The sequence below is a fragment of the Chelonoidis abingdonii genome, chromosome 19 (genome assembly GCF_003597395.2).
Source record: "Chelonoidis abingdonii isolate Lonesome George chromosome 19, CheloAbing_2.0, whole genome shotgun sequence".
Classification (NCBI taxonomy): Eukaryota; Metazoa; Chordata; order Testudines; family Testudinidae; genus Chelonoidis; species Chelonoidis abingdonii.
In genome coordinates, this window is record NC_133787.1 from 42,558,718 (window position 1) to 42,585,371 (window position 26,654).

Below are 26,654 nucleotides of genomic sequence, written 5' to 3' on the forward strand. Positions count from 1 at the left end.
GAATCACATAGTGTTTTAATATCATGTGCTGCAAAGAGCTACAAGAGACACATTAAAGAGCTACTTGTGTCTTGTGAGCCTTAGTCTGAGTATCACTGTTAGTGCATGCTGCTACTCACACCCCCAGAGTCCAAACTGTGAGGCTAAGCATACAAGCTACGAGTGATGTGGTAGATTCTGCATTACTTGAAGTATTTAACTGAGATTGGTAATTTTCTAAGAGAGATGCTGTAATGACCCAATCAAAAGCTATGCCCTGTGTTACACAGGCTGTACAATTAGATGATCACATCGGTCCTTACTGACCTAAAATATATTAACCTGACCTTGATAGCTGCTTTACTTGCCCTTTCCTGCAGGAGTTGATGATGAAAGGGAAGCAGATGCCCATGATCCCTGTTGCTCTTTTGAGATGAAGCAGCTCTTTGGAGAGTTTCATATGTTGTATCAAGAGCGCCTGCGTCAACTCAAAATCATGGATGATACACAGGAGGAGGTTCTCAGAGTGAGCCTTTCGCAATGGAGCACCTGCTTGTCCTGTCGAGCAACCTTCAGGGCACTTGGGGCTCATCCTAACTATGTCTCTCCCAATTATAGAAGGAGAGAAGCTAATAGAGGAATCACTTCATCATTTTTGGGAGGTGTGGAAGCACCAGATGCTTTGCTGGTGAAGCTCAGCAACAAGACACCTCACTGCATTGACTTGTGTCACGTGTTGCAATTGCCAGAGATTTTTAATGGGATGGATATGAGTAGGGTGACCAGATAGCCAGGAAAAAATGGGATGGGGTGTGGAGTAACAGGGGCCTATATAAGAAAAAGTCCGAAAAACCGGGACATCTGGTCACCCTAGGTATGAGGGAACAACAGTTCAAATTGTCATAATTTCTCTAGGACTTGAAACCAAATCCTAATGACTCTTGTATGTAAGCAGAGTATGTTAGTGTTGTCGTCTTGCTGAGTATATTAATGTAAGTATTGCTGCTTACGGGGAGAATGAGGAGTTGGGGTGAAAGATACAATAAGGTGATTCTTCTTCAGTCTCTGTGTTTTCTCCCCAACTGCATCTCCTGTTGTCATCACACTCTCTGCTAGCCCCAAATGTTGTGCTGACACTCTGCCTTCTGATGTCCTTCCTGGCTGGTGAAAACCAGTGGGGAAGTATTGGGTCAATTGTTGGTTGAGGTTTCCCTATTTGGGGGGATGAAGGGGTTGTGGTCCTTGTGTTTTTTAAGCTGTTGTGAGGCCCATTCCCAAGACAGCCAGATTGTTAGTCTCAAGAGTTGGTTAACTCTCAAGTGGTGTTCCATCTATTATTGGAGAAAATTGTGAGTGAGCACCTCTGACAATTTCTTGGTTCCTCAGTCTGCCTTGACCTTTGTCAGTCTGGTTATAGAGATGGATATGATTGTGTTATTGGCTGATCTTTTCCTACCAAAGGAAGAAGATAAAGTGTCATTGTTCAAGGGATTTTCCTGACACATTCGTGGAGCTGCTCTTGAGTGACTCAAGCCTATCTTTCTGAGAGAATCCAAATAGAAATTGTAGCAATTGCTGCTCTGCTTCAGGATTTCTTTTCTTTACACTAGGGATTGAATTTGGATCCTAGTCCAAAACTCCTTTTATTTTAAAAAGGGACATTAGCAGATGCTATTTAATTTATGCAATAATTAAATGGGATAACTGCTAATCAGGCAAGGCCAGGCTGATCCCTTACAGAGGCATATTTGATGGTTACCATTTATTCTATGCAGTAGTTCAATTGAGTAACTGCCAGTGTATTTTTAAAATGAGTTTTACCATCACCTGATTCTGCAAACCTTTCTCTACACCTTCACCTGGACCCGCCTGAAGAGTCCCATTGCCCCTGTACCCAGAACCCCCCAACAAGCCCCTGTGCATCTGGATCTCCCCCCCCCTCGAACTACCCACACCCAGAACCCTCTAACCCCCACACCTGGCTCTCCCCCACCACACTAAGCCCCTCTACACTTGGATCCTGCTGGGCTGAGCCTGCCTCCCTGGCACGAGACTGCTAATCCTGCTGAGTTGGTTCCTGCTACTCCTGAGAGAATTCTGCACCAAAAAATTAAAAATTCTGTGCCAAAGAAATAAAAATTGTGTGCACAGTATTTTAAAATTCTACAAAATTCTGCAAATGTTATTTGTCAATAAATAAATGTGGAGGCTCCAGCAGGGGTTACAGGTGACTGGATGCACAGAGTTGGGAGATCATCCTGCAACCCTCTCCCTGGGATGCGGACCTCTGGGGCAGCCCCAGCCCTTGTGCTGCGTCAGGGTTGGGTGCAGCCTCGCCACTGAGTCCTTGTTCTGAGGTGGGGGGAGCCCTGCAGAGTGATCTCCCACCTCCATGCAGCCAGTCATCTGTGTGTCCCACTGCCATGCTGGAGCCTCCACATTAACTTATTGACAAAATTTGCAGAATTTTATAATATTGCGCATAGAATTGTAAATGTTTTGGTGCAGAAGTTCCTCAGGAGTATGAAGGTACTGATTGTGACCAGTGCAATCTAGGGTTTATTAAAAGCCTTCTTTTGATCTCCCACCTCCTCTAATATTGTGGGTATTGTTGCTAGGCATGAGTTTGGGGTAGCCACACCTTTATTCCATATCACACTGACATTGTGTGTGTGTGTGTGTTTGTGTATACTGAAATTAAAATACATAACAAGGAATAGGTCTTCAGCACTGGAGTGGGTCACTGGGTAGTTATGCTGTTTATTCCTTGAGTTCAAAGCGGAGTCCATCATTCCATTACAACTCCTCATATGCAGGTTAAAAAGTTAGCTCCTGACTAAATCTTTGTCAGTTTTTGAAGAGTCTGCAAGACAGTTAAATTTTCAAAGTTTGAGCACCCCAGCTTTGTGATTTGATACTTTGTACTGGGATAATTTGAACAGTAGTTATTACATTTTGCTGCATTGTTTATTGCACATGATATAGGTCAGTTTTTAAAATGAGCTGCAATTTACTGCACAGCTCAGCAGCTGGGTTGACACAAAGCTGTAATCTAGTAAATCATATGTTTCTGGAAATTAGAACACGTACTTGAATATGTATTCATTCATTTGACTTCAACTGTGAACTCTCTGGTAAATAGTAGTCAGAAAAACAATCCATATTAAACAGGTAGTTCATATTGCTTACTGGAGAGAAAAGTTAGTTTTACCTTACAGTATGTTCCACAAAATATTTTTCCTCACTTTACTGTTAGAAATAATCCTGCTTAAAAAATAACAGATGCACAGAACAAAATAAATATATACATTGTTTAAACTGACACATTGTTAGCAAAGTCAAGAAAACACATCTCAAAGGTGTGCAAATGCAGGTAAGGTGATCAAGGCTCAGTCATGTGTTAACCATATGACTGGTATTCCCCTGCACCTGCTCTGCTGCCATCATCAGCTGATATCACTAAGCCATTAGGGCCCTGATACTGCCAATGTTTGTCCATGTGAGTAATCTCATTGAGTTTGGTTAGCCTATTTGTGTGACTAAGGATGCCTTGTGTGATTAAGGGTTTGCGTGGCACTTACAAGCACAGGAGATGTGTGTTACCTGAACAGCAATTATATTGTTATGCACAGTATCAGCTACTTTAGATATGTTTCTTAGCTATAGCTGGTTTAGGTCACTGCTCTTCTAATCTTGACTTGGTTTTGGTCTGCATTATTAGTTGCTCTGACTGGGCAGGTCATGCTATTTGGGGGGTGACTGGGTAACTCTGTACTAACTTACTGGATGGACCCTGCTATAACCCCCTAAAAGTTCGAGTGTATTTGCATGTCAAAGGATGCTGTGGAACTTCTAGTGTGTGGTAGCAGGGCTCATGTGGTGAGTTAGTGCATGGCGTGTGATAGATTCGTATTCTGGCTTTCACTGAACTAATTTGCTGAGTAAACAATCCCATAGTCATGATTGAATGTGCTTTAGCTTATAATTTTACAACCTTTGATGTCTCCCTTCTTTTTGTTTCTAATCAGAATCTTATTTTACGTTTGCATTTTGTTAGCTTTTCCTTCGTTGATATTATTACTTTTTAACAAGGAATTGTTTTTCCTCTTGGTTTTAATAACTCTGATTTAGGCATGGTCTAGCCAATTTGTGCACATAAGGATTAGCTGAAGGGAAGATCTGAAATAGTTGTGGATAATATCAGAGAATGAAATGTGTAAAGTTCTTGTACTGCACCCATTCCTCAGCCATCATCTTTTACTAAACCCCATAAATAGTCCACTACCCTTACCATGAAATCTCTCAAAGATGGGATGACAAAATCCTTTGCCTTTCCTATTGGTATTTTTAACTGAAGCAAGGATTTGAAGTGGTGCTGAACACTTTTCAGGAGTTCATGCTTGCTTTTCATTCAAGCAGAGTAAATGCAATCACCAATATTGCTTAGAATCTCTGAAGAGTTGGTGCACTTGAAGAGATTCACATTATCTGTAGAATGATTGAGACCTGGGATAGAATTGGATTGTTAGAAAGTATTTTTTATTTCAGGAAACTAAAAATATAGAACAGAACTGTACAATTCATCCAACTTCTAGTCCTCAGCCAATGCTAATTAAGAGAGAAGTCTGATTATTTGTGGGGAAAGCGGAGCACAGGTGGTTACATCTTTGATGGCAGAGTCCCATTTGAAAAGCCAGAATATTTTACAGTATTTAGAAAGAGGCATTTCTTGGGAATATTGGGTGCAGGTGTGGGTCCCTGTGAAAATAATTGTGCCTGGTGAAGTGAAAATAATTGTGCCTGGTGAAGTGATAAGAAGTTTGGTTTAATTCTTGGATAATTTCACTTACGGGTTTAGGATGAAATAGAGGTGGACGAAAAAACTGAACCTTATTAGAAGTAGAAAAACTGGTGACTGTATCTTGGCTAGTGTTCCCATTTTTCCAGTAAGCTGTCTGGAGGTGTATAACCCTAATGGCTTGTTGTATGCCATTAAAAGGTATTGTACACTCATAAAAGAATGACATTTTGATCAATGCTGTTAAAAGAATTAGTGTCTTGACACAGAAAAGCTTTCCTGCTGCAAGTTTAAAAATATGCCTTTAAAAGCTTTTTATTGAATACCTTTGCATCCTTCAGAAATGTGCCATTTTGGCATGAAGTTGCTCTGAAGTATTCCATATTGTAACTTAAATGCAAAATCTCCTATTTACCATCAGAAAGGAACCAGGCTAGGCATGTATAGTTACTTAACTACCATCCAGGGGACTAAAGAAAAAGCACCTTAAACTATTGTATGTGGTCTAAAAATAAGAACTTCTTGTTTTAAAGAATGAAGAATCATTTGAAAGCCATTTGTTTTTTTGTTTGGTATTGATTTTTCCAGTGCTGTTTGAGCGCCCATTTGTGCTTTGAAGTCATGCATTTTACACCTACAAGTGGGGTACAATGTCTCCAGTATACTGGAGATTGGCACAAGAACCGATTTCTGCAGAACCCCACTGGAAACCCACCTGCTTGATGACCATTCTCCATTTACAGTTACATTTTGACAGGTATCACTTACCCAGTTTTTAATCCATTTACTGAGTGTCATGTTAATTTCATATTCTAGTTTTTTAATCTAAATGTGTGGTACTTAGTCAAAGTATATTATGCCAACACTATTACCTTTATCAACCAAACTTGTCATCTCATTTAAAAAAAAAAATCAAGTTGTTTGACAGGTTCTGTCTTTTCCATAAACCCATATTGATTTGAATTAATTATATTACCCTCCTTTAGTTCTTTATTATTCGAGTCCCAGATTGCTCCATTATCTTGCCTGAAATTGATGTAGGCTCGCACACCTATAATTATCTAGATCATCCTGTTTACCCTTTTTAAAAATTGGGATAAAATTAGCTTTCTTCCAGTCTTCTGGAACTTCCCCAGCTCTTGAAGTTATTGAAAATCAACATTAATGGTCCCCACGCTCCTCAGCCATCTCTATGAAAACTTGTGGATGCAAGTTATCTGGACCTGCTGATTCAAAAGTGTCTAACTTCAATACCTTTTGTTTAACATCCTTAACATTTGGCCGCAGTGTTGCACCCAGAGCTCATGTTCGGTTCATTTTCCACCATAATTCCCTGTGAAGAGTCACTGCTTCACAGGGTAGAGTCTCTCATCCTGTAAGTGCGACCTGCCTTCTTTTTTCTTAGATGTAGGACCGTACACTTGGCAGTATTTAAAACACACATTGTTTGCTTGGGTCCAGTTTACCAATTGATCCAGATTGCTCTGTGCTCGTGACTTATACTTGTTGTTTACTACTCCCCCCAATCTTTGTGTCATCTGTAAACTTTATTAATTATGATTCTTGTGTTTTTTGAAGTCGTCAATCATAAAAAGTTAAATAGTATAAGGCCAAGAACCAATCCCTGGGACCTCACTAGAAACAAACCCACCCAAGGATTATTCTTCATTTACTGTTACGTTTTGAGACCTGTCATTTAGTCAGTTTTTAATCCACTTAATGTGCGCCATGTTGACTTTGTATCATTCTAGTTTCTTAATCAAAGTGTCATGCAGTACCAAATCAAATGTATTAAAGAAATCTAAGTATATTACTTCAATACCATAAACATTATCAGCCAAACTTGTAATCTCATCAAATGATCTGAAGTTAGACAGATTCTGTTTTCTATATATTCATGTGTGATGAGATATGCAAACCCTGCACCAGTAAGGAAAGGGTTAAGCAGCTGCTCTTAACCTGGGTAGCCCCACCCTGCAGACCTGCAAATCATGCAGGGTTTGGAGGAGGAGCTCAAAAAGGAGAACAGGTCCATTCAGTAGGAGAGCAGACCTACCCTCTGAGCTCCTGGGAAGGAGCAGTGCAGGACGGAGCACTGCTGCCTGATGCCTTGCTGTAGCCTCTGTGCCAAGCCCACAGAGAAGACACTTGTGACACTCAGAAGATCTGAGACTATTTTCAGTTTCAGTTATTTAATGTTTTACTATAACTGCTGGGGAAAGAGGGGACTGTAGGAAGTGATTCAGGTAGGCAAGAGTATAGCACACATATGGTATGTCTACACTGCAATAAAAAACCCATGACACTGAGTCTCAGAGCCTGGGTCAGTTGACTTTTTGGCTCAGGCTGCAGGGCTAAAAATTGCAGTGATGTTTGGGTTCCAGCTGGAGCCTGGGCCCTGGCCTGGGTGGAGTTGTTTTAAATCAAATTGATTTAAATCACTAGTAAGGAAGACTTGATTGAATCATGTATTTTCTACATAAAAGTGCGTTCTTGTTGGTTGTTATAACCTTAGTACATATTCTCTACAACTCAGAGATAGATGTAGGTTTCACTTTTAGATGGTACACACTATACATTTTTAAAGTGATTTATTTTGAAAACTTTTCAGATTAGTTTTACAGCTATAACAGAAAATGAATGATTGGTTATTTCATTTACCAAAGGTAATTGAAGCCAATATTTATGAAGTCACTGGGAGGTGAACTATCTCCAGTTCAACAGGCTAATCATTAATATTTGGAGGATTTTCTTGCCATGCTGTATTAGGAGAAGAACATCACCAGACAGACATTTAAATTGTTTTATTTAACTAAAACAACAACATTATGTATTCTGGATTTTTTTTCTTCAACAGCAAACATATATTTTAACAAAACAAGCATATGAATTTTTTAATTTAGTTGAACAATCAAGTTTTTTTAAAATCAGGTTTGTTTTTGTTAAAATTGTTAACTAAAATAGTTTAATTAAAAAAGAAAACAACAAATTAAATCGACTATGTCAGCCAGGTCAACACGAGATACTTAAAATATTGGCTTCTGCAGCTAACTCCATCATCTTCACCTTCATTTTCTTGTTTATTCATAATCTAGAAAAGAAAAACAAGCTTTCCTGCTTTTTCAGGTCCCAAATGATTTCTCAATTTGGAATGAATTAGTTCAAAGGAAGAAAATATTCTTTTTACACCGGCAGAAGAAGCTACTGCTGTTAAAAGTGAGATTATCACTTCAACTGTCTCTGAATCCAAGTGCTTAAATGACGCACACCAGTTCAGTGGTGTGCCTTTCTTTAAAACATCATCAGTAAACATATATTTCTTCAATGGTTCAGACTTAGCACTAAAGTTTATTATAGTTGGCATTATGGAGGGATGATTGCTGGATGTCCATGTCATAGCCAACTCCTCTTCTTCAGCAGTTAAAGTTTGACCCTGATACTGAGTATTGAGAATATTTGCAAGAAAATGACCTGGAGATAGTACTTGTTCCATTTGTTTTTTCAATGCTTGTAATTTAACCCTGTCATTGTGTATTTCTCTTTTTAAGATCTCACTCAGTTCCTTCCAAATTTTCCACAGTGTCAGCAATAAAACAGCTATTTCCCTGCATTTTGTTCAAGGCTACAGAAATAGGCTGCAGAGTACTCAGCATGTGTTCAACATTTCTCTTAAGCCCAATGTTGAGAACTTTAGCTGTGACAGTACCATCTATTTTTTTCATGATTTGTTCACAAACTGTCATCAGGTTAGGCCAGTTCTTGATATAGAGCTCAAAACAGTCCACTACTGAGTTCCACTGCATGTCTTGTGGGAGAGTTAGCTTGGTTCCTCCCACTTTTTTCAGAGCAGCTGCTGCAAAGTGGTTTTTTCGGAAGTATTTTACAATTTTAACATTAGCCTTTGTTTCTGGAATACAAGTCTTTGACTAGGAGGTGCATCAAATGGGCGTTGCAACCGTATGTCATCAGCTTGGGACTCTCTTCACTCTCTTCTCATCTTGGATACATTTGCAGCATTGTCTGTGACCAAGCTGCGTACTAGACATTTTGCATTTTTTTTCCCACAGTTTGTTACAGATTTTACTGTTGCTACTTGTAAGTATTCTGCTGCATGTACATTTCCTGATGTATCAATTGTTTCTGTAAGGAAGGCAGTCCTTTCTGTTGTCATACAAGCACATACAACAGGATCATTGTGGACACTGCTCCACCCATCAAGACTCAGGTTAACAATTTTACCCTCTAGACGTTTGCACACTGCTCAATTTCTCTTTCATACACTTTATCCAGCAATTTGCCTGCGACATCTGCTCTGTTGCTTGGACCATATCCTGGTCTTAATGACTGAACCATGTTAATGAAGTGAGGGTTCTCAATCATACGGAAAAGAGAGTTTTTGTTGCATAAATAAACCGGGCAATTTTTTCATCAATTACCACTTTCTGTAATCTGCTGGTTCTTATCACAAACTTATCTATGGTTGTTTCTGGATGATGGAGATTTTTTTTTTTTCTTTTTGCTACAGGTGATATGCTGTGGCTATGTGACACACATCAGTGGTTCTCAAACTTGTGCCGTCACTTTTTAAGGGAAAGCCCCTGGCAGGCCGGGCTGGTTTGTTTACTTGCCGTGTCTGCAGGTTTGGCTGATTGCAGCTCCCACTGGCTGCGATTCGCTGCTTCAGGCCATTGGGGTCTGCAGAAAGCGGTGCGGGCTGAGGGACATGCTGGCTGCCCTTCCTGCAGCCCCCATTGGACTGGAGCGGTGAACTGTGGATGCGGCAGGTAAGCAAACTGGCCCAGCCTGCCAGAGGCTTTCTATGAACAAACCGCAGCCCAAGTTTGAGAACCACTGACATACATGATGTGACTGTGAAACACTATCATTGGCTGATAACTCTGAAACTATAGAAAATGATGACAATCTCGAAGGTGGATAGTCTTCAGAATCCTGTATAACGATGGATTCTCCTAAACAAAATAAGTCAATGCGGTTTATTTAATTATTGTTACCATACTGCTCATTTATTATTACTGATTGCATTCACTGACGCTCAGTACTACTTTAAAGATGAAATTGTAAAAGGAAGATCTGCCTATTTCAGCTATTTATTTTTCATCACAACTGCATCTAAAATGTTAGTACCATAGAGTAACAACTATATTTTTTTTGTTGAAACATGAGAATTCAAGAATATTCCAGAAGGAAGACAGGCAGTCCTTAAGAAAGAAGTATGAAATAAAAAAGTTTACCAACCTGAAGATCCTGCATGTTCAGACACATTTCTTTCATCTTCAGTGCAGATTCCTCCTGAGAAGGGACTCTTCTCATTATGTTGTTTCGTTTGGGTAACCAGGCCTTGCATTTCTTTGTTGCGCCTCTTGCATTTTGTATACATTCCTGTACTACCCACAGGTAGAGGAACTTCATTAAAATATCCCCAAACTGGGTCTCTTTTACAGCCTGCTGCCATTATAGGTTTTCCCTTCTAGTGAGAGAATGGTATGGTAGATCTCAAATCAATGAAGGCTATACTCAGAAAGACTTCTGGAATATACTGCTCAAACAGTTTCACTTTGGTTTCTACTGTCTGTTCTTTCCTTCTCATATTTATCTCCAGACTTCTCCTTGTCCAGATCTATTCTGTCCCCAACAATCTTCTATTCATTGAACTATTTGAAACTTTGCACTTTTAGAGAGAGGTAAGGGATTGACTCTGTGTACATAAATTTGCAGAGGGACAGTAGGGTTGAGGTCTGTTATTTCTCACCTCTCTCTCTCTTATTTATTTAATTTATTTTAAAACATTTTTGCTGTTAACGAGCATGTTATCTCTGGAGACACAAATCCACAGTTTGAGAACTGCAAAACTAAGCATCTCTGATGGTATCTTCTAGACTGACCACTGAGTCTCATTGGGTAGATAGAAAGATTAACCTAAATAATCTATACAGAAGCCCCTGGATCCCCAAAATATTGGGTCCCTAATCCATGAACTATTGAAACTCATTTATAAAACTTTTCTTAAACATCACATGAATATATTGTCTCATACTATAGAATTTTTATAATCCATATTCCATGATGCAACCCCTCACAGTTTGGTATCATCTGCAAACTTTTAAAGTGTACTCTCTATGCCATTATCTAAATAATTGATGAAGATATTGAACAGAACCAGACCCAGAACCGATCCCTGCAGGACCCCACTCGTTATGCCCTTGCTGTAGACTGAACCACTGATAACTACTCCCTGGGAACAGATTTCCAACCAGTTTTGCACCCACCTTATAGTAGCTCCATTTAGGTTGCATTTCCCCACTTTGTTTATGAGCTGGTCATGTGAGACAGTATCAAAAGCTGTACTAAAGTCAAGATCTACCACGTCTACTACTTGCCCCCATCCACAAGGCTTGTTACCTCATCAAAGAAAGCTATTAGGTTGGTTTGACACGATTTTTTCTTGACTAAATCCATGCTGACTGTTACTTATCACCTTATTATCTTTTAGTTGTTTGCTAATTGTTTGCTTAATTATTTGCCCCATTATCTTTCCAGGTACAGAAGTTAAGCTGACTGGTCTGTAATTCCCTGGGTTGTCCTTACTTCTCTTTTTATAGATTGGTACTATATTTACCCTTTTCCAGTCTTCTGGAATCTCTCCTGTCTTCTATGACTTTTCAAAGATAATTGCTAATGGCTCAGATATCTCCTCAGTCAGTGCCTTGAGTAATCAAGGCCTGATCAAGTCACCTAGGATTCATTTCAAGACATCTAATTTGTCTAAGTAATTTTTTAACTTGTTCTTTCCCTATGTTAGCCTCTGATCTTACCTCATTTTCATTGTCATTCACTATGTTAGATGTCCAGTCACCACCAACCTTCTTGGTGAAAACTGAAACAAAGAAGTCATTAAGCACCTCTACCATTTCCACATTTTCTGTTGTTTTTTTCCCCCCTCATTGAGTAATGGGCCTACCGTGTTCTTGGTCATCATCTTGCTTAGAATGTTTTCTTGTTACCCTTTATGTCTCTAGCTAGTCTGATCTCATTTTGTGCCTTGGCCTTTCTAATTTTGTCCGAACATACTTGTGGTGTTTTGTTTATGTTCATCTTTTGTAATTTGACCTAGCTTCCACTCTTTGTAGGACTTTTTTTTTTTTTTTAAAGATCATTGAAGATCTCCTGGTTAAGCCAGGGTGGTCTCTTGCCATACTTCCTATCTTTCCTACGCAGTGGGATAGTTTGCTATTCCACCCTTAATAATGTCTTTTTGAAAAACTGCCAACTGTCTTCAATTGTTTTTTCCCTTAGACTTGCTTCCCATGGGAACTTATCTACCAACTCCCTGAGTTTGTTAAAGTCTGCCTTCTGGAAATCCATTGCCTTGATTTTGCTGTTCTCCCTCCTACCATTCCTTAGAATGATGAACCCTACCATTTCATGATCATTTTCACCCAAGCTGCCTTCCACTTTCAAATTCTCAACCAGTTCCTCCCTATTTGTCAAAATCAAATCTAGAACAGCCTCTCCCCTAGTAGCTCTTTCCACCTTCTGAAATAAAAAATTGTCTCCAATACATTCCAAGAACTCGTTGGATAATCTATGCCCAGCTGTGTTATTTTCCCAACAGATGTCTGAGGTATACAGTCAAATAGTCATAACTTCGGATATGAAAATGATACATGCACACAAATAGGATATTCATATTCAGCAAAGCATGGCTTTTCCATTGATACCTTACATGAGAGACTTTATACAAGATTTGTTGCAATTATATAACAGTGGTAGCAACAATGATCTACATGTTCATATTTTAATCATATAATGTCTCAGCCTGATGCAGGGGATTGTAGATGAGAGGAGGCTTTGAAGACAGAAGGGGCAAGTCCCTGAGATCTCAATCCAGGAGAGGCCTGGAGCCCCTGGCCTATCCAGTAGGGCTACTTGGTTGCAGGACTCTTTATATACTGAAAGGGGTGGACATCGATGCGTGATCTGGCTGGAGGGCCACGTTGTGAGAGGGACCAGACCACTGCAGTGTTGTTGCAACTGTCTGCAGAGGGCAGCAGGAAAGAAGAGAGCCTGATGTGCATATGCCTGGCCACAAGGGGACATCTGCGGAAAGTGAACCCTTTCTCCAAGTTGATTGGAATTAGTAATATTACTCTCTTTAATTCTTTATTAATCAGATCCTATATTAGTTGTTCCATTATTTTACCCGTGATTGATATTTGGTTGACAAGCCTATACTACCTGGATCACCCCATTTACCCTTTTAAAATATTGGCACAACATTAGCTTTCTTCCAGTCTTCTGGAGCTTCTGCAGTTTTCCAAGACTTACTGAAAATCAGCATTAATGGTTGAATTCCCTAGAAGTCCTAGCACTACCATCTTCTGCCTTTTACCATTTGGTCTTTCTATGGTCTTACTTCTGTCCCTTCAGTTTGACTTCTATAAAGACCCAGCACAGGCCTATAACTTCCTTGTGGGACTACACCTCTTACTAGTCCTTTATCGGTACTCCATTTCCAAGAGCTCCTCAATAGGCCAAACCTGCAATAACCACCGGACTTGTTGCATCCACTCTTAAAGGGATCAGTATGCTCTGTTTTAAAGTATCTCCTCCATTCTTCTCTGCATTTCCTTTCTTGCTGCAATTCCCAATGTTCAACACCCATGGGCTTCACTTCCACCTCTTCCTCTTTCTGTCTGCTGAAATGATCAGCAGTGAAACAGTTAATGCTGACATTTAAAATGTCATCATTAAGCTTTGCATGTCTCCAGTGAGATGAGCGGGGATGGGAGCAGGGTTCAAACCTCCCAGAGTCGCTATTTCAGACTGCCCTCATTGCTTCTGGTTCACACTTGATTCACATTGAGATGATGGTGGTTGTTAATAATTATATTATTATTAATTATTATTAATAATAATAATAACGGTTGTGCTTAAGGGCCAAGAATGGGGCCCTGTTGTGCTTGGCTCTGTACAGATAGAGTAGTAGATAGTCCCTGCTATTGGGAAACCTATGAGGGAAGGGTATTTTAAATTGTCTTAAATTCTTGAAGTGGAGCAAAATATTAAGTGACTTAGAAGAGCAGATTCCTAAAATATGGTGCTAGGTTTTGACCACTAGCTGCTCTATTGGTGTTTTCTCTTGACATGGCCTTTGCATGAGTAGTTGCTCACACAGGTGCATTACTGTATTATCTAAGGGAAAAAGAGCCAGTTAGTTCATTAGTTTCTTTGTATTTTTAGGAACTCATCCTTTGAACAGTGTTGTGAGGTGTTTTTGTAGCTCTAGTGTTTGGGCCACAGGGAATTCAGATCTTGCAGAAAAAAGAACAGCCTTGAATTCAGTACAGAGACTGATATTTGTCTGTTTTATTAGTGGAATGCTCAGTCTCCTGTGTTTTTCCTCATTCTAGATAACCTTTTCATGTCATCTAAGAAATTAATTTCTTCGCTGGAATTGTTGCAAGTAAACTTGATAGCAGGAGTGCTGTTATTGAGCCAGCTTACACAGTGATTTGCAAAGTACAGCCACTTCATATAAGGTGAAGCAAAAGTCGATTTATCGATTACTGCTGGGATTTCAGGAACCTGTTGAACTCTTTTTTTCTCTCATAAAACTCACTACCTGAATGCCTTTTTTTCTTGCCTTCTTTTGGAAAGAATTCTCTTTCATGCACATTCATATAAGTGTGAACAATCGGTCAGTTTGCTAGCTGTGCTTCTCTGCTGTAGAGTTGGACTGCCTAGTAAAGTGTTGATAGGGTCGGTTAGTGCAACTTTCCTGCTGTCAAGGTTCTTGCTGTCAGGAAAGGCTGTTGCTAAAATACTTCCCCATGTATAGAGAAAAATTGGAGCAGTTGCTACCCAGGCTGCAAATATTCTGGGCTCTCTATTCACTCTCAGCCCTCTGCATCTGAATGTGCTTAAAGAGAAGAAAATAGTATGGGAAAAGTGAGTTTATTGCAGGTGCAATGTTTGTGCTGTAACACACCTTTTAATGTAGACCATCTCTTCTCTATACTTCCTGGACTCTACATTGTAAGAAGAAAGTCTACACTGTGCAAACTTATCTGTTCACAATTTTTATTAAGAACTTTTTACAACTTTCTATTTCAAGTGTTGTGTTTTCCCTCCTTTTCCAAACTAGGCTGTGACTTGGGGGAATTAAGATGGGCTGGGCTCCAGTAGGCGGGTAATCGCTAAAAACAAAATCAAATGAATAATAGAAGTTGGGAGCGAAGAGCAAAAATCACCCTACTGGTACAGGTCTCAAGACAAGGAGTGATCTAACATGTTCTGGAACTGCTTATGCTGCTATACCATGGTCACACTCCTTTTTTACTTCAGTGGGACCTGGGCAGTATCCTGCACTTTTCACATTAGATGCCGTGTCCCGTCCCCCCACCCCCCGGTTATGCAAACCCGATTTATGCAAATCTGCACTTACAGACAAAGTTCCGTAAGCTAGAAATAGGAGGCCTTTTCTGGCATAATGGTCGGGTATACGTTTCCAGCTTACACAAAATTTGAGTTATGCAAGGCGTTCTGGAACGGAACGCTTGTGTAAGTCAAGGAGCATCTGTATTTAGGCACAGCAAAATAAACTAGATAGTTCATTTTGTGGCTTCTGTAGGCCAAGTGCATTACACACACGAGGGGCTCACTGTGTCTTTCCATTCCTCCTCCCAAGCTCCTGTGTGCTACCCTCCCATCCCCCTCTATTTCTGGGACTCACTACTGTCATCGGATGTTTGGCTGTGTGCGTGTTTTCTTTCTGCGTGCTGCACTGGCTCTGGCCAGACAGCCCATACAGCAGGCTCCAAATGAACTGCCCAATAAGATCATAAGACTTGATTTAGTAGGGAAGGCGCTCGGCCAGGTTTATTGTCGACTAAGCACAGTAGTAGCACCTGGCAGACTCTATGAGGATACTAAGACATGTATGCTTGTGACAATGGATGCAACTCAGTCCATGACAGGACTTTCTATTGCTCCCTAGGCTGGCCAAAGACACTCCCTCTGAAATACATCTTTATACACAGATTCAACCAAGTTATGTATTGCCCCTGAGATATCAGGGTGCCACCCATTGCCTTGTACTTGTTGATTTTAATTAAAACATTTCTATTCATTATGCAGCTATTCTAACTTTATCTTTAAGATGGGTCAGTGTGTTCCTGTTATCTTTGGGGAACGTGCTGCCATAGAGGTGTTTTGATACCATCCTTCTGGAATATGTGTGTTTGCAATATCAGCCCTGTGCTTGGCAAATTCTGTGAGCAGGGCCTGTCTCTTGCTCACAACCTGACTTTGCTTCATACTGGCAAAGTTTTACTACTACCTTAGTTCAGGTGTCATACCAGGCCTCTGACAGGCCCTCTTCTTACTACAGCTGCATTCCCTCCCATGGCCTCCCTGATGCTAGGGGCTCTGTCTTCCCCTCCCCTCCATTCTAATTTCTTTTCTTTCTGTCTGGGAGAGAAGTCTTTCACAGAGTTCTGACAGAAATTACTCCTGGGGGAATTCTGTGCAAAAGAATACAAAATTTTGCAGAATTTTGTATATTTTATTTGTCAAAATAAGGCAATATAATCACACCAGTTTCACCTGTTTTGGTAATTTGTTTAAACTACCATACAGAAAAAAATCAAAACAACTGTTCAGTATTTCCGAAACACATGAAAGTTAAGTTACAAATATTTGGTAACCAAGACCCTGCATTCCAGTTGTAATTTAAATGAGAATCCAGGATTATATTACTTTTATTTTGGTATTTGTGGTTCTGTAAAGTAGGATTGTTGCTTTAAATTGCTCAGACTTTCACACAAGAAAGTCATACAGGTTTGCTAATCATTGTCCTGCATGTTTTTTAAATGGGTAAGTAAAATAGATCCTGAGCTGTAATCTAGCCCCATTGTACCTCTCTGGCACAGGGAAAAAAGCGAGAAAGCCCATAGACCTTCCTAGCTGAGGAATCCGTTACTGTCATTTACAATAAAGCTCCTTTACGCCACTCTGGCAAGGTAGAGGAGCCATAATTGACTAAGAATGGGAACAATTAATGAACATTAGCAGCCTGCCTGTTTAGTCGTTACATTTCTGCTCTGCCTCAGGGACAGAGCCTGCTTCACACAGCCCTATGCCTCCAAGCCCAGGATGCCACAACTGAAGGAGAAGGGGACAGAGTAAGCATCTCTGTGCTGGTCTACACTACGGGATAAAATTGATTTTAGATACGCAATTTCAGCTACGTGAATAACGTAGCTGAAGTCGAATATCTAAAATCGATTTACTCACCCGTCTTCACCGCGCGGGATCGATGTCCGCGGCTCGCCATGTCGATTCCGGAACTCCGTTGGGGTTGGTGGAGTTCCGGAATCGATATAAGCACGCTCAGGGATCGATATATCCCGTCTAGATTAGACGCGATATATGGATCCCAGAGCAATCGATTTTAACGCGCCGATACGGCGCGTAGTCTAGACGTGGCCTCTTGCTTGTTTGCATGCAAGCAGGCGCCCAGCCATACCCCCTTAACACCTCTCTAGAGACACATGAACACACCCCCACCCTCCTTCCTCCTCCCTGTGGTGAGCTGCTGTGGAAGGTGCATGTGTTGCCCACAGATTTCTTGGCTCCCGCATTTTTCTGTGGGGAAGCCAAGAAATCTGCAAAAGATATGAATTCTGCCCCTCCGGCAGGGTGCAGAATTCCCCCAGGAGTAAGAAATGACGATATTGTGCAATATCCTGGACAAACCTTACTGAATTAAGTTGAAGTGTTTTAGGAGCTCATTGTATTAAATATGTATGTACTGTTGCAGGATTATCTGTAGTTCTATGAGGGAGCAGGACCATAGCCCTGCAGGAGCTAAGAACAGTGGGGGGTGGGTAAATGAATTCAGTCATGTTGTAACAGCTGTAGAGAGATACCATCACCTGGAGAGAAGTTCACATATACCAGCTGAAACTGAATTGCCTGGGGACCAACAGATAAAGAAAAGATTTTTGGTTAAATAGCTTGAGTTAAAATTAACTAAGGGGCTTCTTGCTCATCCAGCAAATGGACAGGACCCTGGGCAGAATTTGGAGTCTGGGGTGCGGGGGTGATCTCTGGTAAGCTTATTAGTGAGCGGCTAGGTTCTTGTAGTCTTTTTAATGTTTTTCTCTGTAATGCTTTTATTTTAAGACTAAATGTGCTTACTTAGGAAGAGCTGTGTGGTAGCTTCACTGTGGCAATTCCACTGTTTGTCTCTCTGAGGGTATGTCTGCACTACGGGATTATTCCGATTTTGCATAAACCGGTTTTGTAAAACAGATTATATAAAGTCGAGTGCACATGGCCACACTAAGCACATTAATTCGGTGGTGTGCGTCCATGTACCGAGGCTAGCGTCGATTTCTGGAGCAGTGTACTGTGGGTAGCTATCCCGTAGCTATCCCATAGCTCCCGCAGTCTCCCCCGCCCCTTAGAATTCTGGGTTGAGATCCCAGTGCCTGATGGGGCAAAAAACATTGTCACGGGTGGTTCTGGGTACAGCCTCACCCCTCCCTCCATGAAAGCAGCAAACAACCGTTTTGTGCCTTTTTTCCTGGGTGAACTGTGCAAATGCCATAGCACAGCAAGCATGGACCCTGCTCAGATCAAGACAGCAATCATGGATGTTGTAAACACCTCACGCATTCTCGTCCAGTCTGTGCTGAATCAGGACCTGCAAAGCCAGGCGAGGAGGAGGCGGCTACGGCAGCGCGGTGACAAGAGTGATGAGGACATGGACCAGAATTCTCTCAAACCGCGGGCCTCTGCGCTTTTGAGATCCTGCTGGTAATGGGGCAGGTTCTGCCATTGAACGCCGATTTTGGGCCCAGGAAACAAGCACAGACTGGTGGGACCGCATAGTGTTTGCAGGTGTGGGACGATTCCCAGTGGGCTGTGAAAACTTTCGCATGCGTAAGGGCACTTTCATGGAACTTTGTGACTTGCTTTCCCCTGCCCTGAAGCCAGAATACCAAAGATGAGAGCAGCCCTCACAGTTGAGAAGCGAGTGGCAATAGCCCTCTGGAAGCTTGCAACGCCAGACAGCTACCGGTCAGTCGGGAATCAATTTGGAGTGGGCAAATCTACTGTGGGGGCTGCTGTGATGCAAGTAGCCAAAGCAATCACTAAGCTGCTGCTACGAAAAGGTTGTGACTCTGGGAAATGTGCAGGTCATAGTGGATGGCTTTGCTGCAATGGGATTCCCTAACTGTGGTGGGGCGATAGATGGAACCCATATCCCTATCTTGGCACCGGAGCACCAGGGCACCCAGTACATAAACCGCAAGGGGTACTTTTCCATGGTGCTGCAAGCACTGGTGGATCACAAGGGACGTTTCACCAACATCCACATGGGATGGCCGGAAGGGTTCATGACGCGCTCGCGTCTTCAGGAACACTACTCTGTTTAAATGGCTGCAGCAAGGAATTACTTCCCAGACCAAAATAACAGTTGGGGATGTTGAAATGCCTGTAGTTATCCTGGGGACCCAGCCTACCCCTTGATGCCATGGCTCATGAAGCCATACACAGGCAGCCTGGACAGTAGTCAGGAGCTGTTCAACTACAGGCTGAGCAAGTGCAGAATGGTGGTAGAATGTGCATTTGGCCATTTAAAAGGCGCTGCTGGCGCACATTACTGACTCTCACTCAGACCTCAGCCAAACCAATGTCCCCTTTGTTATTGCTGCTTGCTGTGTGCTCCACAATCTCTGTGAGAGTAAGGGGGAGACCTTTATGGCGGGGTGGGAGGCTGAGGCAAATCACCTGGCCACTGATTACGCACAGCCAGACACCAGGGCGATTAGAAGAGCACACCAGGAAGCGGTGCGCATCAGAGAAGCTTTGAAAACCAGTTTCATCACTGGCCAGGGTACAGTGTGACTGTTGTGTTTTGTTTCTCCTTGATGAAACCCCCCCCCCTTGATTGACTCATTCCCTGTAAGCCACCCCCTCCCCTCCCCTTCGATCACAGCTTGCTTTCTAAGGAATAAAGTCACTCTCGTTTAAAAATCATGTATTCTTTATTAATAATTATAAAAAGGGAGAGAAACTGACAAGGTAGCCTGGGTGGGTTTGGGAGGAGGATAGGAGGGAAGGAAAAGGCCACTAAAAAAATTTCATAATAATGAGAGCCTTTTGGTTGGGCTGTCCACTGGGGTGGAGTGGGCGGGTGCACGGAGCCTACCCCCACGCGTTCTTACTCGTCTGGTGGGTGAGGAGGCTATGGAACATGGTGAGGGGGGGTGGTTATACAGGGGCTGCAGCAGCACTCTGTGATCCTGCTGCCATTCCTGAAGCTCCACCATATGCGGAGCATGTCAGTTTGATCACGCAGCAGCCCCAGAGTTGCATCCCGCCCACCGCTGATCTTCCTGCCACCTCTCATCCACCTCTCATCTCGAGCATCTCTCCTGTCCTCACGTTCATCCTCCTGTCCCTCACATTGGTCCCTCCTGTCCTCACGGTCACTGGCATCTTTTCCTGTACTTTGCTACCACGTCCTTCCACTCATTCAGATGAGCTCTTTCATTGCGGGTCACTTCCATGATTTCCGAGAAACATTTCTTCTCGTGTCTTTTTTTTCCGCCACCTTATCTGAGATAGCCTTCGGGACAGAGTAGGGAGGCTTGAAAAATTTGCAGCTGCATGAGGGAGGGAAAAAAGGGAGAGAAGTATTTAAAAAGATACATTTTACAGAACAATGGTTATACTCTTTCATGGTGAACAACACTATTCACCTTACATAGCACATGTGATTTCACTACAAGGTCGCATTTTGCATCTTAATATTGAGTGCCTGCGGCTTTGGTGTTACAGATCACAGACGCAGGTCCGGGCAGCAGAATTCGGCTTGCATGCGGCCATGGTAAGCCATTGTCTTTCGTCTTCTGCAGCCTTCATATATCAGTGCCCTCCTTTCCCAAATAGCAAGCAAAGCCCGTTGAGTGCTGCTTCTTTCCTGTTAACGTGCAGCAGCAGCAACCACCCCCATCCAATTCTCTGGGATGATCGCTTTACCACCCCCACCCATGCGTGGCTGGTATCATGGAAGATCACTGCTAAACACCCCCCTTTCCCCCCCAACCGCGTGGCTGGTAGCAGGGAAGATCCCTGCTAGCCAAACGCGGAAAAGCTCAGCGCCAATCGTGCCTCCCCCCTTCCCCCTGCTTGGCTACCTGCAGGAAGGATTTCTTTTAAGCCACAGGCAAACAGCCCAGTAGGAATGGCCATCTCTGTCCCCTTACTTAAATTTCCTGAATTTCAACCAGGTTACCATGAACGATATCACTCTCCTGAGGATAACACAGCGAGATAAAGAACGGATGTTGCTTGAATGCCAGCAAACACCGGGACCATACGCAGCTAGGCTTTGTCATGCAATGATACCAGATTACTTGCTACATGCATGGCGTGGTCAAGTGTCCTACCATGGAGGACGGAATAAGGCTGCCCTGCCCAGAAACCTTCTGCAAAGGCTTTTGGAGTACCTCCAGGAGAGCTTCATGGAGATGTCCCTGGAGGATTTCCGCGCTCCATCCCCAGACATGTTAACAGACTTTTCCAGTAACTGTACTGGCCGCGAATGCATCCCAAGTCCTCAGGGCAAATTAATCATTAAAAACGCTTGCTTTTAAACCATGTTTTATATTTACAAAGGTACACTCACCAGAGGTCCCTTCCATGGCTTCTGCTTGGGAGGCTGGGAGGGGTAATTCCGTGCTGGGTTGAGAAAAGCTTCCTTGGCTGTTTGGGGGAACGGAGGCTGTGTGCTCTCTGCAAGCTCATATGCCTCTCTTCCTATCCTACCTCATCTTCCCCATCTGGCAATAAATCCTCAAGCCATGGCTGAGATTACCACCCCCACCTCGGATCCCATCGGACAGAAGTGCGGACTGGTGGCGACCCCCTAGATTGCATGCAGCTCAAGCCTAGAAGCGGCATGTTTTCAGCACTGCCCTGGCCTTCCGTTTGCTCTTTGGTTTTCTTAGTTAGGCTTGTCTCAAGCTTCTTAACTTTGTACACGGGCACTGCACTGAGTCCCTGTATGGCCTTTCTCATCATGGCCTGGAAAATTTTTTCAAATTTCTTTCATTTCATCTTTTTGGAACGGAGTTCTGTTAGCACGGAATCCTCTCCCATATAGCGATCAGATCTAGTGCTCCCATGTGGTCTATGCTGGAGCTCTTCAATTCTCAGGAGACTGCATTGTTACCTGTGCTGATGAACTCTGCGTGGTCACCCTGTGCTGGTGAGCTCTCCACACTGGCCAAACGGAAATGAAATTCAAAGTTCGCGGGGCTTTTCCTGTCTACCTGGCCAGTGCATCATCCAAGTTCAGATCGCTCTCCAGCGCGGTCACAGTGGTGCACTGTGGGATACCTCCCAGAGGCCAATACCGTCGATTTGCGGCCACGCTAACCCTAATCCAACATGGCAATACCGATTTTAGCGCTACTCCTCTCATCGGGGAGGAGTACAGAAACCGATTTAAAGAGCCCTTTATATCGATATAAAGGGCCTCGTTGTGTGGACGGGTGCAGCGTTAAATTGGTTTAACACTTCTAAAATCGGTTTAAATGCGTAGTGTAGACCAGGCCTGAGGAGAAAAGTAAAACCAACCTGCTGAGGCAGACTGATTTTGCTGGGAAGTTCATAGAATAGGCAGGGAGCTGCACAGAGAGAAGTGGGTCTCTGCCCAAGAGAGGTGATGGCTGAGAACCTGTGAGCCTAAAGTTGGTGCCCTTGCTGGCCACAGACAGGAAATATAGGTGCTGCTATCCTATACTGTGACAGGAGTCAACAGTTTAACTGTATTGGGAGTATCAGCTGAGCAAATATGGAGGATATTGTTATGCTGGGGTTCTTGGTCTATATACAATTAGAGATCTGATTAAAGCTGCTGGCTTTGCTAACCAAATGCCAGGGACTCCACGTTCCCCCATGTCTCCCTTTCAGTTTTTACTATTTTTACTGAAATCAGGAGGGTTCTGGCCACTGGTGTCTAGAACAGTGGTTTTCAAACTTTTTTTCTGGTGACCCAGTTGAAGAAAATATTTGAGGCCCGTGACCCAACAGAACTGGGGATGAGGATTTGGGATATGGGAGGGGCTCAGGCTGGGACAGAGGGTTGGAGTGCAGGGATGATGGCTGTGGGGTGGGGTGGGAATGAGGGGTTCAGGGTGTGGGGGGGGGCTCTGAGCTGGGGCAGGTGGTTGGGGTTTGGGAGGGGATCAGGGCTCTGGGCTGGGTTGCAGGCTCTGGGATGGGGCCAGGGATGAGGAGGTTTGTGGGGGCTCAGCACTGGGGCAGGGGTTTGGGGTTGGGGCATGGGCTTACCTTGTGTGGCTCTTGGTCAGTGGCGAAGCGTGGGTGCCAAGGCAGGCTTCCTGCCTGTCTTGGCACCTCGGACCGTGCTGCACCCCAGAAGTGGCCAGCAGTAGGTCTGGCTCCTAGGCAGATGCACGTAAGCGGCTCTCACCCACAGGCACTGCCTCTGCCACCCCCCCCCCCGATCTCTTTGGCCAGGAATCGGCTAATGGGAGTGTGGAGCCAATGCTTGGGGGGTGGGGCAGTGTGCAGAGCCCTGTGGTCCCTCTGCTTAGGAGCCAAACCTGCTGCTGGCTGCTTCTGGGGTGCAGCGTGGTGTTGGAACAGGTAAAGACTAGCCTGCCTTAGCCAGGTAGCACCACCAACGGGACTTTTAACAGTCCAGTTGGCGGTGCTGACTAGAGCCGCTGCAACCCAGTACTGGGGTCGTGACCCACAGTTTGAAAACCACTGGCCTGGAACACTTCCTGACATTTTTGGAATTGATCAGATGCTGCTTTAAAAAAAATATGTTACAGACAGACAAATGGAGAAATGCTGTTAAGTGTAAAAACCTCACTTCATTCAGCCAGTTAAGGAGGGTTTATCAAACTGAGCTTCTGTCTAAGTATCAAGGAGCGTTCTGTGTCTGATAGGATCAGGTGTAGTCCTCTGGTCAGATGGAAGTAGACCTTTTTTGTTCTTGTAATTATTTGGATGTTAAAGCAACCCCAAAGCAGCAGAGCATTCTGATGATCTGAGGGCAGATGCCTATAGTGGTGAAGTGTGTAATGGAGAAGGTGAGTTATTTGAGTAAGGAATAAGTGGTAAATTTTCATCATGGTGAAAGTTTAACACGGGGTTGCCTTAAGGGTTCATGCTAGGACTGGTGCTGCTTAATACATTTATTAATGATCTGGAAAAGAGAGCGAGCAGTGAAGTGGTAAAATTTGCTGATGACACAAAATTATTTAAGTTATTGAAGTCCAGAGGAGACTGAGGAGCTTTAGGGGGATCTAATCAAGCTAGGTGAATGAGCAGCATAATGGCAGTTGACATTCAGACTTAAATACAAAGCAATGCACATTGGAGGGAAAAATTTGAGCTACTTCTGCACCATATTAACTATCAGCTTGGAAAGGGACGTGGGTATCATTGTGTCAGCTCAATGAAGGCCCCTGCTCAGTGTGCAGCTATGGTTTTAAAAAAAACTCCACCCAAAACAAAACAAACAGCTAACTAAACATTAGGTTGCATAAGGACTGGAATGAAGAATAGTAAGGAAAATAAAATAATACCATTCTATAAATCCGTGGTTTAGCCTAATCTGGAAAACTATGTGCGGTAATGTTGTGATGCTCTGAGGAACCAATGTAGGACTTATGAATTTTGGTTGATGATATGAAGTTATCATGAAAAATCTTTATCTTGAATGTCCCTTTGTCTGTGTGTATCTGCTGTGGCCTGGCAGGGCCATGTCACATCTCTGCCTGACCAGGGACAGTGGTGGGTCCTTAAAAATCAAAAACAATCTGTTCATGATGAAGCACCTTGGGAAAGTAGGTTTGCTAAGGTGATTGGCTAGAGCTGGGAGAAGATACTTTGTCCTTTGTGTGTGAAGGGAGAGGGGAAGAGGAGAGGGTGGAAATTCTGCAAGCAGTTCAAAGAGACGTTGACGAAGCAGGAGGATATTAAGACTCTCGGGGATGATGCAAAGACGTGATGGGATCCCTGGGATGCAGCCTGGGACTGTGGGATTGCTGTGCCCCCTGAACTCTCTGCAGCCTGGGCTGTCTCTCACAATGCCTTGCTAGTGACCAGCAGCAAACCCCTCTAGGCACTATCATCACTCAGTACATCAGCATGTGGAGCCCCACACGCAGCTATGTTGCATGAATGCTCCCAGAGCCACTCATGAATCACACAGAGTAAAGTACCAGAGCCAAATCCTCCCAGCACTGTACCTCAGGAATATACCATCTTGCACTGCTCAAGACGAGCAATGCAAATTTATTAATTGGTTCACCACTTTATCAATGGAAAGTGGACATACACCAGTCTTTGTCAAACCTGAGCACATATGCCACACGCTTTATCTTTACCAGTGAGTTTGTATAAACAGTAAAAAAAAATTTATTGACTACAAAAGGTAGATTTTAAGAGATATTAAGTGACAGACAAAAAGTCAGAGTTAGTTACCAAAAGAAATAAAATATAGGCACGCGGTCTAAACTTTCAACCCTATTAGACTGGGCAACATCTAGATTAAGCAGTTTTTCTCACTCCACTGGATATTGCAGTCCTTAATATACAAGTTTGTCCTTAAACCTGGGGTAATCTCCTCTGTTGGAGTCTTGTCTTCTCAGAGTCTTAGTTGCTTGCAGCGTAGGTGGGGGCAGGAGAAGGGCCAGCATATGGGCTCTGTGTCTGTTTTATATACCCTCAGTCCATGTGCTTGGAAAACACAAATCCAGGCATGTCTTGGTGCATTGCTGAGTCTCCAAGCAAGGTTGAGCAATTCCCCTGGTGTGGCCTTATGCAGGTTAGTCATTGCATTGTAGCTCCTTGTTGATCCATGGTTGTTGATGGGTTGATTGATACCCCGCCCAGGTGTTGGTGTTTCCTTGCTGTTGCCTCTGGGGAGCTAATAGCTGGCTGATACCCCCAACTTACAGCATGTTTTAGTGACAACCATACAACACAAATCTCATAACTTCATATGAATTAATGATATACATATATGGATAGAGAAAGGACTTTCAGCAGATCATAACTTTTTCCTTGATACCTTACAAGGCATGCTTTATATGTAAGATCACAATTATATAAAAATGAGGAATATGGGGGTTCCAGGATGTTCCCCCAAGGTATAGAATGTCACAGTACACACACAAGAAGTTTGGTTCGGAGAGAGGAAACAGAAGGACCAATCTGCCAAGGTGTTCAGAGAAGGAGGAAAAGAGTGATTTAAAAGCATAAAAGAATTCTGTGAAGAGAGTAAAAAGAATTAGGATTGTTACCTAAGGTATGTCTACACCAGCAGAGTTTCTTCGCTGGCTGTTACATTGCCGCTCAGAGAGCACTGAAGGGATACAGCTTTTGTGTGTTCATACGCTATTGCGCAGGCAGCTAACTCTTGGAGCCTTTGCATTGACATTCAGAGCGGTGCACTCTGGGCAGCATTCCCACAGAGCATCTCTTCCTCTTCTGCTAAGTGTTGTGGGAAGGTGGAGGGGGTCGCGGGACATCCTGGGTCCTGTCCCAATGCCCTGTGATGCATTGCTTTGTATTGTAGCAATTCCTGTGCTTCCTTCCATACAGGGCTTTGGAGTGGAGCCTGGAGCTGAAGCGCAGAGCAGCTTCGGAGCAGTGGAGCTGCAGGTTCTTCTTCGAGTGCTTGCTCATATCCATTCCAGTAGGTGTACGCGCTGCGCGTGCACGTTCGTCGGAGAACTTTTACCCTAGCAACTCCAGCGGGCCGGCAGGCCGCCCCCTAGAGTGGCGCCGCCATGGC

At 43.2% G+C, this 26,654-nt stretch overlaps 1 protein-coding gene across 1 annotated transcript in view; it reads left to right on the forward strand.

The window, feature by feature from the left end:
- The window catches only part of LOC116838685 (uncharacterized), a 383,139-nt gene that overhangs the window by 2,420 nt on the left and 354,065 nt on the right, over positions 1-26,654 (forward strand). Inside the window, exon 2 of the mRNA XM_075073854.1 lies at positions 360-505. Within this exon, the coding sequence (XP_074929955.1) occupies positions 360-505 (146 nt within the window). The remainder of the gene's footprint in view (positions 1-359; positions 506-26,654) is intronic.